At 41.5% G+C, this 17,844-nt stretch overlaps 1 protein-coding gene across 2 annotated transcripts in view; it reads right to left on the bottom strand.

Moving 5' to 3' along the window:
- Window positions 1-17,844, bottom strand: part of eva1aa (eva-1 homolog A, regulator of programmed cell death a) — a 94,653-nt gene that overhangs the window by 31,568 nt on the left and 45,241 nt on the right. For both annotated transcript variants that reach the window (XM_088089417.1, XM_042503809.2), the window contains exon 5: window positions 17,109-17,252. In XM_088089417.1, coding sequence (XP_087945543.1) covers window positions 17,109-17,252 — 144 coding nt within the window. The remainder of the gene's footprint in view (window positions 1-17,108; window positions 17,253-17,844) is intronic.

Genomic DNA, 17,844 nt, shown 5'->3' with positions numbered 1-17,844 from the left:
GCCAGGTTCCATTCAGACTAGACAAAGTAAATAAAACCACTTGATGAAAATGAGCACAAGGAAGCCAATGGATGGCAGAAAGAGTGCTCCGAGCAGGGGGGTATGAAGTTATGCCATGTTATAAAGATGAGGAGAGAAAGAACTCTGACTTTCTGTTTTCACAACTGAGCAGTCAGCCTTATCTGACGGCCGGACACAGATTTAAACAGATTATCACAGCGCTGTCAAACATGATGTCACATCTCCATGTGTGGGGGAAAGAAAAGGGTAAAAAGAAAAACAGACGCTCATTCATCTTCCCCATTAATCACTTCTACCATCATCTCAATCTCTACCTCCATCTCCAGAGCACATCCACACTGCTGATGTGGAATAATAAACAAAAAGCGACCCAGCTAATCAAAATGAACGCAGGAGCAGGCCGGACTCATTCCTGTTCCTGTTCCGTCAGCCTCTGGCCCGCCCTCTCTTCTCGTAACCCAAACCACACACTAATTCATGAATTACAAACAAAGAGTCCCTTGTGGTTTGGGAGGGACCGGGCCGGCACTGCAAACTGACGCTACAGGGGAACAGCTACGTGTCAATTAGAGGGAGACCTGGCTGACAGGGAGAGGTAGGTGTGGATGCATGCAAACACTAACAGGCGCACACACTTACAGTCTCACAGGCAGGAGCACAGACCTACTGTATACACATGTTCACACACACACACACACACACACACACACACACACACACACACACACACACACACACACACACACACACACACACACACACCATTTGGAAGCCATCTAAGCAATTTTGTCATTTCGGAGCCCAGGAACTGACTGCGCCATTGTCTGGTGTGAGTGCCTAGCTTGGTTTCTCAGCTCTGTTTACGAGGGGTGACGTGCGTTAAGGTGGTGGGCATGCACCGCTGGGTATTAAGCCTGAAGTTGTTTTGGGCTTAAGACAAGCTCCTGTGGAAAAACACGTGTTGAATTTAAAGAGACGTTGCTTCGTGCATGTAGTTTAAACTCTGAACATGAGTTTAGCATCAGAAGAAAGGAAGCCAGCTGCTTTACAGTGAGATGATGAGGCAGATTCAGCTCATCTTAGAGGTACTTGTGTGAAAATAAACTGTATTTACTGACTTCGTGAATCTCTTGTGAATGTTTTATGACCCAAATGTTTTCATTAATTTTCAGTTGTGCAGTTTATAGTCTGAATGCCACATATGCAGTAATCAGGCTGTTCTTGTGCCTAGTTTGTACGTTTTTTTTCTGGAAGTAAGTGACAAAAATGCGTACATATCCTATCTAATCATGAAACAGGAATTTGTGTATAACCCATGTATTGAAGACCTCAATCATGTGACCAGTACACTGATGGGGGTAAATATGGAAGCTGTCCCTGTAAGGAGGCAGATTTGGGTGGTGGATGGGTCACAAAACACAGGACTTTCCCCCAGGAGACTGGTGTTCTGAAATGTGTTGATGGACCCACAAAAACCTCAGAATTTAGAGAGGTGACACAGAATCACACAAGGGGACACATATGTACACACACACACACACACAAAAAAAAAGTTTAACCCACATAACGTTAGTCATATGGCGCTAATTCGTTAAATATCATCTGAACTGGTGATATATTGCAATACTCAATCCAGACAAACATATGACAAAGTAAGCCATTGTGACACAGGAAATGTCATCAGTACTGATGTATTAATACTTAAGATAAATGCGACACTTAATTGTGATACAGATTTCATCGCATCACCCTGACCTATCAAATAATCTTAGACCAGAAATGCAGCAAGCTGCAAATGCTTAATCACTTTATTGATTTGTCAATCAGCAAAAAATGAATGGGCACCTAATCTGAAGCACAAAGCTAATCAAATGCTCGAAGTGGGTTTTTTTTTTAAAGTCTTATATCATTGTAAACTGAATATTTTGGGCCCTGCAAATTGCCAATCTTTCATTGTTTTTTGACATTTCATAAACCAAACGATTCATTGATTAATCAAGAAAATAATCAACAGATTAGCCAATATCGACAGGAGTGATATCCTCTAAGTGAGCTCAACCCTGCTGCCTCCTCTGAGTCAGCACCAGTATTTGCACTGTGTGAACGACTCGCTGCCCCTGTTTATTTTACTGTATTATGCACCCGGTGGTTAATTACAGTGGAGTCAAACTCCAGCAGAGCCTGTTCTCTACCAGCAGCACATTAGGAAAAAACACACTGACCATCTATGGAAACACACACACAGACACAGACATAGACATAGACACACACACACACACACACACACACACACACACACACACACACACACAGACACAGACACACACACACACACACACACAGGAGGATAGTTTCAGTGTTAAAGCTACACTGAGTGGGGTGTTGTCAGGTATCACTTCTGTCCTGTGTGTGTTATCTGTAGCTAAGCCATCTCACACTGTTGTTACCTCATCTGTCCACACGTGAAACCAGCAGTTCCCTGTCAGAGTCTAATCCAGTCAATCAACCTGGGAAACCTCCCTCTCAGCTACTGAGCACTTGTGCCCGAAAGTCACCATCTTCCAAATAATTAATAACACACACACCAATTTATCTGCTCAAACATTCTTACATCCTCGACAGCGAGAGGAGAAACAGTGATGACATTCCTGAGGGCAACACAAGGCGAAGGCAAAAAACCCCAAAAAACAGTCTTCAGACGGATCAAATAGGCAGAAAAATTTCTTTTAAACATTAGAAAGTTTAAAGATTTTAAAACAGAAAACGAGGGATGGTCCAAGTTCTCAAATAACACAGAAGTCTCACAACTTGAGCGCTGAAACAAACAGTCAGACTACAGCTGGGAGATTTAAAAGCGTGTTCAGACAGAAGACGTGCTGACACTTACACACACATTGCTGAATGGAAAATCTTCCGAAGTCCAGGTAGGAACTTTCTCTCTGAGCGTGTGTTTGTGTCTGTCTTGTCAAACAGTGCCCCCTCCTCCTCCTCCTCCTCCTCCTCCTCCTCCTCCTCTCTGTCCCACCAGGAGAGCTGGGACTAGCTTTGCCGTAAAAACAAGCGTTCACGTGAATAGTCCACCACTGATGGTCTGACAAGAATGAGAGAGCACGGCCCAAAAAAGGAAAAGAAAAGAAGGGAGGGAGTAAAAAAAAAGAAAAAGATAGCCTCTTTAAGAAGGTATGCTCCTTTATGGTGACTCCCCTCTTTTTTAAGCCAAATAGAGTATAAAAAGAGCTTCCTCTTCTTTTCTTCTTCTCATCCAGAGAGTATAAGGCTTTTCTAATGCTTCTCCTCTGTGCGTTTCCCTTTCCCTCCTGCTCTCACGGAGAGAGAAAGTTAAACCCGGCTTTAGACAACTGGAATGTGACAGCAGGAGAGAGCGAGGGGGAGAGACTGAGGTGGTGAGGGAGGGAGCGCGAGAGAGAGCGAGACAGAAGCAGGGACATGTAGTGTCCACCTACACAGCCCAGTGCTGTGTGAATGAGCAGTCACAGAGAGGTAGAGAGGGGAGGGAAGGAGCAGCCAAAGAGGAGGAGGGGGCTATGAGTGTGTGCATGCATGAGAGCAAGAGAGAGAAAGAGAGAGGGGTGAAAAAAAGTCAGCATGCAGCTTCAGGAAATGACCTGAGAATTTCATTCAGCTCCGATTGGAGAGCTGCGACTGTGGAGTGTCGGAGCTGGAACATGTCGCTCCTGCACGGCTGCATGTGAGGGAATGTGCCTGGAAAATTTGGACACAACAACATAAATCTGTCAAAGGTTTTCCCCACACTGTTTATGACATTTTTGTCCCTTTAATATCTGTTTGAATTAAGACATTGTGGGCTTAAGCAGGACTGCTTTATTGCAATATTAGGTTTTTTGAGAAGTGCATTGATTTGCTGGGAAATAAATAGATCCTTGATTTACATGGTTAAAATCCATGATAGAGATTTTAATAAATATTGCCCCCTCCTTGTTCAGCACTGTTGTTTGGAGTTGTTGGTGTTATCAGGAATGTAAATTATACAATTTTATTGATATTAATTATAAGTTCTGCTTATTGGTTTTATTCTTCACTGTCCCTTATTGAATCCTGATCAATTTTCTATGTGGAAAAAGTGTAGGTCTACACAGGTTTTCAGCATCAACACAATCGTTTTAGTGTCTCTGTGTCTGAAGCCCTGTAACAGAGCAGAAACATGTATGCATGAGACTCAGGTCATCATCTATGACTGCTCAAATATGAGGATATTTGTTCACCATTTGTTTTCATTTAGATTTGAAAATTTGGAACCAGTTCTCAATTGGAGGGTGTACTGATTTGGTTATAACTTAAATTTTGTTTTCCTGACATGAAGTTGGATCAACCAATCAGCTTTTTCGACACTCTGAGTTGCACAATGCATTGTTGGGATTTGTGGGGCATTGTTATTGATTTAGAATTAGAATCAGGATCCCTTTATTGTCACTGTCTAGACAAATAAATGCAGTGGCACTATGCGAGTGGATTTCAATAAAATAAGAGACTGAGATTAACAGAAAAAAAAGGAAAAAGCAAGTTATAAACTCAAACACACACACTCACACACCATTTCAAAAATACATATTTAGTACCTACATATGCAAAGACATGAAACGTTATCAACAAAAGAAGAAAATATTGCACATAAAAGAGTCTAAGGCGCTTTTGCAGCAGTATTCTGTGCTGCAGTGGATTTAGTGGATCTTTACATGATAACATGGTCTCTCACTTTAAGTAGGGTCAGAGAATGCACTTTTTGTTCCCTACAAGTTTAATAAAAATTAGTGGAAATGTTATAGATTCAATTAGGTTTTCCATGGGTTTTTCTTGTAAACAGGTATATTAACATGCAATGTTTCTCAGCAACACACTCTGTGCATCCCTGAGGCCTAACAAATGTGCTGAGTACATGTATTTTCTCATAAAACATTTGTAAGGTGATTTGTGAAACATTTTAAATCCTGCGCTGCTTAGATCTGATCGCTGGCTTACGGTCATTTTCCACCCTGCCTTTCCTGGTGTATTGTAAGTTTTCTTACTGTCGACTGGTAAATGTGGTGAAACTGTCTTCATGTATTGTGTTGCCACGTGTGTGTGCATCCTTGTGTGTTAGCATGTGATACAAAAAAGGGACCCACATTGCTCAGAAGTGCTGGTCAAAAGAACTACAGTGGGTGACTTAAATTAGATAACTGTATTGAGGAAATACCATACTGACAAGTCAAAATATACACATGTATTTTATTATATGACTTACTACGGTACGTTGACTATTAAAACAACAAGAAAGCTGTTAAAATTAGTAAAGAATGTACTCTTTATTATGTTTTTGTGCAAAGACTTCCCCCCCTGGCATCATTGTAAATAAAGCTGGAACACAAAGATTTGGGAGGCGTGCGCATCGACACGCCTCTGAGACCTATAGTTACCCAGAACATTCTCTGCATGGATCCGCGGAGACATTTAAATGTATCCTGCAGAACTATAATTCTAGCTTAAGATGCCCTGGGAATTTCTCCCCTTGGTTCCCACCCCCTAGACTGCCCCTCAACACACACACACACACACACACACACGCACGCACGCACGCACCCCCACACACACACACACGCACGCACGCACACACACACACACACACACACACACACACACACACTAATTCTCTCCCTTCCTCTCCCTCTATCCTCGTCCACCGCAGAGGGGAAAACTGAAACCAGCCACAGACTGGAAAGCATTAGTCTGCCCCCCCCCCTCCAATTCAACACACTCTACATACAAGCGAAAACAGGAACGATGGATCTCAAAAAGAGCGGAGGGTAGTTTTTCATCGTGAGCACAAAGTGACACGAAAACAGTAGTGTACACAGTTTACGATTATGCGAAGCTGACAAAGTTGGCAGCGAATTCTCGTCCAGAGCTTTGCTTATTTTGCAGTTTCCAGACCAACAAAGAAGCAGTTGCTCATTTGGGGAAACAGGCTAAGAAAAAAAAACACAGGACGGGGGGAGATGTTTGCGTGTTTGTGCATTAAGCTTGTGCATGTACTGTATAATCTACTTGTGCTCATTTTAATGTGTGTATGTATGTTTGTACATGTGTATACATGTGTTTGTATGCAAACATGTGACTGTATGGATGTTAACTTGACTGCATGCTCCTATTATCCTGCATTTGTAAAGCAGACAAACAGCCTAAAGCCAAACGCAGAACATTCCTCCGCTCTGGAAAACGCTTCCTATGTTGGAGGCTGGAACGGTTACAAGGACATAAGTGGCTTTGACTAGCGGCAGCAGAGCGACAGACCCCAAAATGATCATCAGAGAGGCCCTCTTTCTCCTGTTCCCACACAGATCGGTGCTAATGAGACCTTGGCCTCACCACAGAGGCCAGGTAGGACTGAGAGCTCAGTAATGAGCCTGTAGGGCAGACAGAAAGGAAGACAGACATTGATTATCTGCAGTGTCATGAGACTGTCTCCACAATGAAGATAAAGGGAGGAAGGCAAAGCAGGAAGGAATCTTACATGTAGCCATATCTGCTAATCAGAATACAATGCAGTACTTAAACAGAATATTCAATAGTTAGCTCAAAAGTACAAATCAATACCTAATGCTACTGATATCACACACTAAGCAAAGACTATAATAAATACATCAAACATAGAAAAAGAACAGTTTCTAACCATTAAATAGCCGAAATGTAAGAATCTACCTCTGGATCCTAAACTATGCTAACCAGCTTTGTATCATAACAATGTAGGAAGTAACTGAACCGTGGTAAACTTCCCTCCCTCTTGCCAGATCTCCCTGCTAATCTTAGTTCATAACCACTGGATGCCGCGAAAGGCGTCATTCAGCAGAGTTTTTGCTGGCTCTAGGGCTGTTCCTTGAACCACAGATGTACTTCCGTATTTTTCATATACCAGCCACCATGGACACAAAGAGTATAGAAGCGGATTAAGAGAGGGACCCGCCCCCCTTTCTCTCTCTCTCTTTCAAACGTAAATCAAACTACGATCAAAAAGTAAATCTAGGCAGCACTGATCAAATACAAAATTAGATTGTGCCCCTGTATTGCCCATTTATCATCTAAAATGTCTTCAGAAGCATATTTTTGTACATTGTTTGGCTGTACTATGAGAGTTTGTGAACAGCAACCAGGCGCCATATTGTTTCCTGTATTGTAAAATGGCTAAAAATACTGAGACCATATGGTAAAACTAAGCAGTGCTCATAAAATCAAAATTTTGTTACTGTGTTGCCTATTTCTTGTCCAAAATGTTTTCAGGAACATATTTTAGTGTACTGTTTAACTATAACTTCAGATAATTTGTTACCAGCCAGCCATGGCCAACCGCCATTTTTTTTCCTGTGAAAAAATGCACAAGCTTGCATCAACTCACCCACAAGCCAGAGTATCATCAGTACTGACTGTATAGATTAATGTTTAAGTGGAATGTTACTTTCATAGTTGGTCCAGGTGGAGCTGATTTGGATAATTTTTAACACCTATGTTTTAACATGCATCATATATTATCAAGTAATCATCTGTTTTGTGTGCATTTTTGTACAATAACCATAACTGTTAAATCAATATGGAATAAAAAGTACATTTCTGCCTGAACTGCAGAGAAAGGCAAGTACACTATAGCATGAAATAGCACTCAAGTAAAGTACAAGTATCTCAAATTAGTACTTGAGAAAAATAATTGCAGTTTTATTGCACCGCTCATCCTCATTGACTGAACCATTCAAACAAAGTTGATTATCACTGCACAAGTTTATCTTGTCTTACAGGTGATTCTGCACATTTTGCCAACAGAGCTGATGAGTCTATTGAACGCCTCAAAGGTTAGAATTGAGTTAATCATACTCGGTGAGTACTAATTTGGCTTTGAATGTACAGTATAACACCGCAGTCACCTGTGTTATCTGTCTGTATCAGTGCAGTTCTGTTGGCACTTCCCCTTGTTTACTAAGCAGTGTGCAGATAGAGGAATCAAAGCGTCTGGCTGCCACACGGTCTAGTTTCCACCTCCAGTCTTTCTCTTTCTATTGTCATTAAAGGGACTTTTTAAAGTTTCAGTACCATGACACAATCCAGTGTGAATAGTTAAGGATAAAAAAAACTGCACCATTGGCTGGGGGGAAAGGAAAATGAGTTCTGAGAATTCTCTCAGCTCACATTAGTCATAGATACTGTGGCGAGATACAAGGCTTTGTTGACGTTTTGAACACTGACAGGCAAAATAACTCAGAGACAAAAGTCCAAGTAAGGAGTTACAACTACTGACTTTACTCTGATTCAGCAAGTGACAACCAGCCATTTAGTTTTGCGTAAAGAAGTATTTCATCAATATAAAGAGATTCCTCACATAAAACTAGGCCATCTATGCAGCATAAAGACACTTTAGAAATCGGTGCTATATCACAATAGAGAAAAGAAAGAGAACTGACTGTGGCATTGGCTTTGCTCAAAAGGTAGAAAAACTACAACTACCAGAATGCATCAGACCAATAAACGCTCCTGCTGGTGAGCGCATATTGCGATGTCGTCTGTTCCAAACAATAGCAGCTCGTATTACAGTTAAACAGTAAGCTAAAACATATTTCTGAAAACATTTGGAGCGAGAAATGCAACTCAGTAACAGAATTTTGTATTATATTTAGTCAGTGCTGCTTAGTTTGATCTACGTTTTTTCAGCCTCCATTTTCACTGCAGAAAGCAGTGGCACCCGCTTCCTTTTTACAAACTCTCACCATTACGGCAAAATAGGGCATTAAAATTTGTTTCGGTTAAATATTTTAGGCGAGAAGTAGGCAGTGCAGTAACAAAATCTTGATTTATATTCGATCAGCACTAGTTTTACTAGAGTCTGAGAAACAGACAGGTCCGTCTCTTGATCAGCCCTTTGCGTCTGTGGTGGCGGCAGTATGGTTGGCGGTCCAAACAAAAATGCAGAAGTACAGCTTTAAGTACGTGCAATAGCCTCAAGAACCATCTTGCACTGGCGAAACTGTAGTCTCCTACTTTAAATAATTAAGAGAGTAACAGACTTTGTACAGATTTTGATTGTTGCATTTTTTTCAAATAAAGTAAGAACACTTTATATGATGGGATTCTAAGCAACGCACAGCCTATAGGATTAGTTGTAGATTAGATTGTGCAACATACAGTTAAATGAGCAAGCTGCTCCCTTAAAACAACTTTGAGCAGCAGTATCTGCAGAACATATTTACTCCCCATGACCAAAAGTATATTTTCCTCAGATAGTCACGGACATAAACCAGTCAACTTCCAGCTCTAACCTCGAGGCTATCGCCGTCTGCACGGTCGGAAATAGTGGACAGAACAGAGACAGAAGGAAAACAAGGAAGACAGATGAGATGAAAGGCGGAGGGTTTACAGGTTGTAAGGGTGACATCGATGAGGAAATGGAGACATCTGAAGGGAACAGAGTAAGAAAAAGTCAGCAGGCACAAACCAAACAGAGTGAAAAAGCTGATATGTCAAACATGTGAGTGCAAGAAGAGAAAGCAAAACGGTAAAGTCTGAGAAGCTGTGACAACTTTACATGGGAAAGGGGAATTCAACACTTTGTACGTTTAGTTGAAGATGTGTTTTAATCTGGTTAAACTTCTTACAGTCTTCCACTCAGGGCCAGTGACCACATTGGTTTGGTATTAAACCAGATTTAAATATCTATAGGAGTTTGTGTGTGTGGGTGTGTGTGTATGTGTGTGGTGCTACATGCTGCTCGTGTGCACCAAACAGCCAGCAGATACCAGATGATGCAAGTCAATGAGACACGATGCGGCACCAGACATCAGCTGACTGAACATGCTGGCAAAGCACAGTCCCACAACCCGTCGCGTCAGCAAAACACCATGGCAACAGTGTGTTCCCGCCAAAAAAACTCCCCCCATGATACTCGACCACACCCTGGGTGGCTTCAATAACTTTCAGCCAGTTACTTTAGAGATGATGTTATACTGTACACATCAAACTTGATGCCTTTTATGGACATTGGCTGAATCCACCATTACCACTATTAATGCAACACGCACGGGTCAGCTGAGGTCACGTGCTGTGTGTTTTCTCGCAGCAGTGTTCCTGAGAGTGCCAGCACTGGCTGTTATTCCAGGGTTTCTGCAGAGTCAGGTTTGTGTTATGAGGCTGGGGAGCGTTCAGAGGGGCCACTTCATTCCTCACTGCTTGCCTCAAATCAGACGGATCACACTTGGGTCAAAGACTGTTTTTAAAAAACACCTTTTTCTGGTTCTTGGTTTGTTTTACCCCAATAAAACACCCAATGGGTGGAGTGGGTCATATGCTGTATGATGATGCAATGAGAGCCAGAATCCTCTGACGTTACAACCTAAGTATTTGAGGGTTAAGTTAGGCCATTTTACGGTGACTGGCATTCCACTTGGTGCGAGTGGATTTGGCTGTTGGTAGTAAACCACACCCTATCTGGCCATGCACTCAGGTGAAAACATACTCAAAGAATTCATTGTTTCTTTTCAGATAACAAGGTGCAGCTTCAACACGCTACAGTAAAAAAACATTGTTGACGTTAAGACAACACAAAAATAGTGTGCTCATTGAATGACGTAAATGAGTCACGCCAGTCCCCAACATATACAGTATGATTGTTCCCTGGAAGCTTCTTCAGCCAAATTGACAGTGAAGTCAGAAGTTGATAATAATTGGACAAACACGATTAAATCAAGCAACACTGACATCCCTGAAATGAAGCTTTCCAAGAAATACGGAAATTAGTCCAAAAGAGAATTCTCGGCAAGTGGTAGACATAAAAAAAACTGCGTCCTCTAAATCAAAAGTAAAAAAAAATATTTTTTTTTTCTAGAAATCACACTTAATGAACACCATTAGTAGATATTAAAAATATAAATTGTACAATTACAAAATACTTACTGGCAACACTTTAATCATCACATTCAGATTCACCATACTTACCAATAAATGACAGTAAACCATCAAATCTTCTTTTGCCTTTTCCTTATTGTAAGATACTTCTTTGTGAGCATCATATATCTATGACTAACAGATCCAGTGAGGAGGGTTTAGGAACCATCTATTGGCAGAAACGGTATGTAATATTCATATCTCTGTTTTCATTAGTTTATAATCACCTGAAAATAAGAATCCGTTACCTTTTGAACGATCTGTTTACATCCACTAAAGGAGGATCCTCTTCCACAGAGTCTGCCATGTTCTTTCTACAGTAGCCCAGAATGGACAAATCATAGACTGACTCTAGACAAGCCCATTCACATCATTGCATCAGCAACCTTACAAGCTTGGCACACAAGAGAAGCTTCACCTCTGTACCCTCACTACCAGAGGCCACTACATCCTGCACACTGGACCTATAAGAAACTACAGGAGCTTAATATGTGAATCTATAACACCTTTTTAGATACTGGTCATGAAGAAGTGGTTCAGGGCCCATTGAGTGCAAACTGCCCTAAATTTGAGATGGGCAGTGTGCTTGAGATGTATCTAAAAAATCATACGACAACTATGCGTGCAAACGTGTCCGATTACACTCTGGGAAAAGTGTTTATTTGCTTCACTGTCCATGTTTCTGCCTCTGGTCCTGCAGCTATAGGATGAGCTATAAAAAAAGAACGACGGGGCCCAACTACTGCCTGCCTGCCTGCCTGCCTGCCTGCCTGGACTGCAGTTCCACACAACCGGGCCAAAATAAACATCTTCCCCACAGTCTCCTCTGCTGTAATGACATGAATGTGTGCGGGGGAGTCGGAGGAGTGTGTGGCTCGCAGTGGTTGCATGTGCACCTCAAGTATCGCCGTGCATGCACATTTGTGTGTATGCATCCGTGTGTATGTCTGCATAACCCATTGGGATAATCCAAATCCTCGAGCTTCTGAATTACATCTTTATCTTTCTCTGTGTTCCCCTGTTACATCTAAATCAGCCCCCCTGAGCCACATGTCGGCCGCCAGAGCCTCCGCTGCTCGGATCGTCTCCATTAAAAACACCAGTAGCGCAATCCAGTGACCACACCTCTGTCAGTCTCTGCAGTTTAGTCTCTACAGTGTTAGCAGCCCCTGCAGCATTCTCTCCAACAAAATAGGGCTAAAAGTATTGTACTTGTATATACTGTGTGGTGATAGCCATGAATACTTTGACCCAATTTTATTTCCATAGAGGAAATAAAGAAAAATGTATCAATTGGTGAAAATATAACAGGGAAATTTAATTTTAGGACCAGCTTGAACAATAAAGGAAAAATCCATCCTCTTGTTATTTTAGTAAAGTACATGAAGTGACTTTAAACAGCCACGGGTTAGTGGTGTGCCTGAACTTGTTCACTTCCAAGAAAGTGAGCTTCTTGGCACATAAATATAGCGATTTCTGTAATCATAACTGCTTTTTCTTTGACTAAGAGGGACGAGTGCATACTTTAAAAACTTCTGTTTCTTTTCTATCAAACTCTAACTGTGCCCACAAAACAGGCCTATAAGGGGCGGCGCAGTCATTGTGTTTATAAAAGTGCTGAGATTTATTTTTTCCTTCGCTCTTTTCGACTCTCCTCAACTGACTATGAAAATATTGTAGGTTATCATAATTTTAAATATGTTGAATTTTTGAGATTTACAAAGATACTAAACATGCCTGTACTTGGGTAACAGAATTTGAAAGAAGCGTCCATGAAATCAACCAATAGATAACAACAATAGACATAGACATCATAAATCTGGTTCGTTTTTTTTGTTGTTGTTTTTTTTTTTTTTGTCCTGTTTGTTGACTTCTTTTTCTGATTTCAAAAACTTTGAAACTTTAAGCCACCATGGACAAAAAAGCTCTTAACACAACATTTCACATTTCATTTCATAACTTATCCCTTGTTACGTTAAATTTGGCAAGAAAAGTTTGATCAAGTCTCATTTAAGCAGTCATATGTTCAGTACTTTCCAAACAAATGCATTTTTGCTAAACCTTACTTTTAAAAACGTCTGCATAAACAGTGCAGGTACACCTGAAAATGCACATGTTTGGGAAGCAATGAGCATATAATTGGATAAATGAAACTTGGATTAAACTGCACAAGTTGTGTGAGTGTTTTCAAACAGATGTTTGGATACAGTTTTGCAGCTGTTCAACACCTGTAACTCCAATTCAGCAAGACTTTTCTTTTTTTTTTGGATTCTTTGTTCAAACGTGGAGTAATGTGAGAAAAAAAGTTTTCTTCATGACCTCAACATAACACGGAGCGTGTAAGTGATATATAGATGATCATTTGGAGGGTGAAGTATTGCTTTAAAATGCTCCGATTTTAAAAAAGAAATGTACAAATAACAACTGAGCAAAACCCACATGCTAATAAAGATTGTGTGGTATGATCAAAACCTACAGAAGGCTACTTCATAGATGTTGAGGTAAGACGGCTTTGTTTAAACAAACACTATATGTTATAAACAGTGATGGTTCCTTTAGTTAGTGGAAAATAAGCTGAGCTGCATAGCTTTGTTTTTGTGTCTGTCCAAAAGCCAGCACAGCAGTGTTCCTTTATTTGAAAACACTTACAGTATATTAATGGACTCATTATACTTTCATTAGGATTTTTTAGAGATCCTATTTCCATTTTGAGGTTTCACCCACGAGGTTGTAAATGCCTGAGTTGCCTGTTCCACTGAGCACCCCCCCGTCTCCAAAGCCAGACCCCATGTTAACCAGCTAAGTGCCGCAATTAATCCATTTCCTCCTCAGAATTAGACCTGTTCATTAGGCTTTCCATAACCCTTTATCCCCCCGAAAGACTTCTCTGCATGGTTCAAAAGAGGCTGTGTGGCTTATTCAGGGTGATCCATTACACCGCAGCGAACACTCTTGAGGGGAAGCCTTGGAGGGAAGTTTAGGAGCGAGGCCTTGACATAAAGTCTGAAGCTTTAGTACTTCTCCGGGGGAGGAAGAGAAGTGCGCTGTGGGTTGGGAGGACTGAAACAGGAAGGAGGAGGGGAAGGAGAGAAAGCTTCTTCTGGATATGATTTGATCAGCAAGGATGTCCATAAATCAGAATTTGTTAAATGAAGTTTAAAGTTATGGCTGCAGGATGCCCTCAGACTGCAACTCTTCACTCACATGACAGAGGAAGGATAATGCCGTGGAGCTGCAGGACCGGCCTCAGAGGTCTAGTTGAGCAAGCTGAATAAATAGGACCCTTCCTACACATGACCAAAAAGACATCTGTATCGAACAGACAGATGGATACATTTTCATTTCTGCAGCTTCAAAAGGCATAGGTCAAACCCTGACAAAGTTCCCAACACACTACAAGAAAGAAACTTCAAAGGGGCCAAACTGGAGCCTTGCTTTTGAAGAAAATGCCCCGAGCAGGCTCATTCATCAATCTCCAAAAGTCACACTGAGGGTAAATATTTCCAAGTTGAGGCGATAAATAATTCCAGAGAAAGAAATCATTGCTGCATTTTATAAGTCAGCTCATCAAAGATGTCAAATAATCAGAGCTGCAATCGGACTCCTGGTTGAAGTCCTTTTTTTTGACAAACAAACAAACCATAGGTACTTCCTCCAGTGGGAGTGGATGTAAATGGAGCCTGACAGTGCGGAGTGTGTGTGATCTGCCGGGAGACTGATGGCGAGTTCCGGGCCATTTGCTGCTGTGTTATTGCTCAGAAGCAAGTCTACCCCTGGGGCTGTGTGAGGAAGAGGCTGGAGCTCTGAGGGTTGATGGCTTTATAAATCACGGACAAGCCGAGGACGATAGTGAGTCCTTAATGCGAATCAAACGCGTGCTCATGTCTCCTGCATGTGTGTGTGTGTGCGCGCAGTACTGTACACCCAAACACCAACCCAGCAACACATTCATGCACATGTACACACTCATAAAATGCTGTTTCCCAACTTATTTTATTCTTGGCAGGCTGCAAAAGCCCCTAAAATAGCACTTAGACAGGGACAGTAAAGGTGTTAAGTGGGTTTACCTTCAGGAAGCATGGCTCATGCTCACACACATAAACACATTTGCACACTCAAAGTTGACTTCATTGATTTTTGAAAAAAAATTAAATCATATTTTTGTACAAATTCATACACTAAAATACCTCTAAAAGATAAATAAGTCCATAAATCTTGTGCTGATGTTGCACCAACGAATCACTCCAGACTCAGGATAAACATATTTCAAAGACTACAAGATTTATTCTAAAAGAATAAATAAAAAAAACAACAACACATAAACAAGAAAAAACAAAACAACTCAGTTTCTTTTCTTGTTTCAATGGCTAACTAAAGAGCGCAACCACAACCTCGTTTATATAGGCTGACTCACAGGTGGAGAAATGTTTTAAAGGAAGGCATCTATAAACATTAAAATATGAACATACATATAAAATAACATCAAAAATAAAGTGGGTAAATAGAGAAATATCCTCTGTGCCACACTATCAATCCCTTTGTGTAAGTTCCACTGGAACAAAACATTGCACAGACCAACACACACACACACACACACACACACACACACACACACACACACACACAAATGAACACACAAATGCAACCAATCATGTGCAGACAGACAAACTCTGTCCCCTACTCCGACTCAAATGGGGTCAATCCTACACACACTCGACCACCAATGAAAGAGGATCCCCCGAAATTACCACTTTGCTGGAGCCTGGAGCAACCAGTGACTTCATGTCTGCAGCAGCTAGACTGATTTACTCACGTTCAACCCTCTGCGCTCCCGCCGCAGCCCACAAAACACATCTCTTCCCCCCTCGCAGCACGCTGTTGAACATTCACACCATCCCACACCCCCTGCATACCTCACACATTTACTGACCCAGAGCTGTTAGGAGCGCACGTTGTGTTATCAGTGGCAGATAAGGGAGGTCAGTCAGAGCCAAACGACTCCATAAACACAGCTGAACGTCTGTGTGTTCTTGTCTGCGCTGACCGGTTGTTGATGAGATGGAGGATGGATGGATTCTTGGATAACAATCTGACAAATGCAGGGTGGTGAAAACCAGACAATTAACAAGTTATATAGCGTGATCAGAACTTCAGAATTATAATTGAGTCCATGTGCAAACTTAAGCACTGAAAAGAGCTGTCGAAGGATAGTGGAAAAAGCCATCCACACACAGATTTTGATTCATTTACAGTCCTAACTAGGCACAGTCATTTTCAGGCCCAGGAGGGACAGACGCACATCTCATAAATCTATGCGAGCCTTCAAATCAGTACTCAAAAATCACTGTGAAATACTGGGCGTAACAGTCGTCCTAACCTGAATCTATGTGTCAGTGATTTCAGTGGGTATGAAAGGCTCCAGGCCATGTTGCTGATTGATCAATTCCTGGGGCTGGAGGCGTCTGGATATCGTGTGTGTGTGTGTGTGTGTGTGCGTGTGTGTGTGTCTCCAAGCATGCCGTTAATGAATTACAGCCTTGACAGGTCAGGATAAGCCCAGAGGTGGGGAACAGATAAAAAGGAAGACCATTATTCTCCCTCATCCGCACAGACAAAAAGTCAAAACACAAGACACAGCGCCAAAGTGCTGAAGTCTGGAGGTGTGACGTGAATGTGGAAAATAAGTTTAGAAGTTTTGGACTTCATGTTTGAGCTGCATCAAACTGAAGAAACAACTTCACTAGTCAAAAAACATCTAGAAAGCGATTATAACATTCTGTCTCTTACGAAAAATCCATGAATTTCATTTCAAAGTCCATAAAAAAGTGTGTCAAATTAATAATGATAGCAGCCAGAGCACAGTATTTCCACTGACGGTACCACTCAGGTAGCGGCACCTAACCAATATGCCCTTTATCTCCCATTGGTACAGAGATCCATATAAGCTCCCAATAGCATCATCATCATCATCATACCTTAAAAATTCATATTATTCCTTACCCAGTGTAACACAGCCCATTTTAGAGCAAGTAATTCTGAAACACAGAGTTAAAACACCATTGGCAAGAGTTGCATATAGCTGATCAGTGAGTGAACATCACCCCCTGCTGGTAGGAAAATGAAGCCCTCAGTTGAGGCCTACAGGAACTCACCACAGGTGTAGATGACGCTGAGGTACTTCCTGGTGCCGGAGTAACACGGATCTCCAAAGTCTCTGGTGGAGGCTCGGACCAGACAGCTTTTCTTTCCCTGGCAGCGGGCGGTCAGAACCTGCAGAGCCACAGATGACTGGCAGTCTGATGGAAAGAGAGAAAGAAAGGCGTAAAAATACTGAATCAAAATGAGATTTATTAACAAATATGTGAAGACTGCAGAGATAACAGTCTAAAATGTAATGCACGTGGTACACATATGATTATTATTAGACATCCAAACTGATGTAAAGTAATACAGTATAATACAGTATAATTATACAGCAAATAATACATTATAAGATGGGTGACTGTTATTGCTTCTTTCCTCCTCTGGTAACACTTTATTTTATGGACCGTAAGACTATCAACACCTAGAAAGGAGCTCATTTCTTTGAAAGGTGTCTTAAAAAAGACTGTGTAATTCATAACTAATGTAAGGGGAAAAATGTCCATATTGCATGAGTGTCTTACTACTTCACTGTGGACTGTTTGATGGACAAGTAACACTTCAGGCACAAAAGGACTACATGAGTCTCTGTCAGCTACAACAGTGATGGTCCCACACACACACACACACACACACACACACACACACACACACACACACACACACACAGAGAACCTCTCACACACTCCTTCCTATGAAGGCCTCCTCCGCTCCCATGGTGGAGCCTCATCACATCCACATACAAAA

The sequence above is a fragment of the Plectropomus leopardus genome, chromosome 16 (genome assembly GCF_026936395.1).
Source record: "Plectropomus leopardus strain MGB_pleo_1.0 chromosome 16, ASM2693639v1, whole genome shotgun sequence".
Classification (NCBI taxonomy): domain Eukaryota; kingdom Metazoa; phylum Chordata; class Actinopteri; order Perciformes; family Serranidae; genus Plectropomus; species Plectropomus leopardus.
Note: the sequence above shows the minus strand (reverse complement) of the source record. Positions and strands in the feature narration are given on the sequence as shown.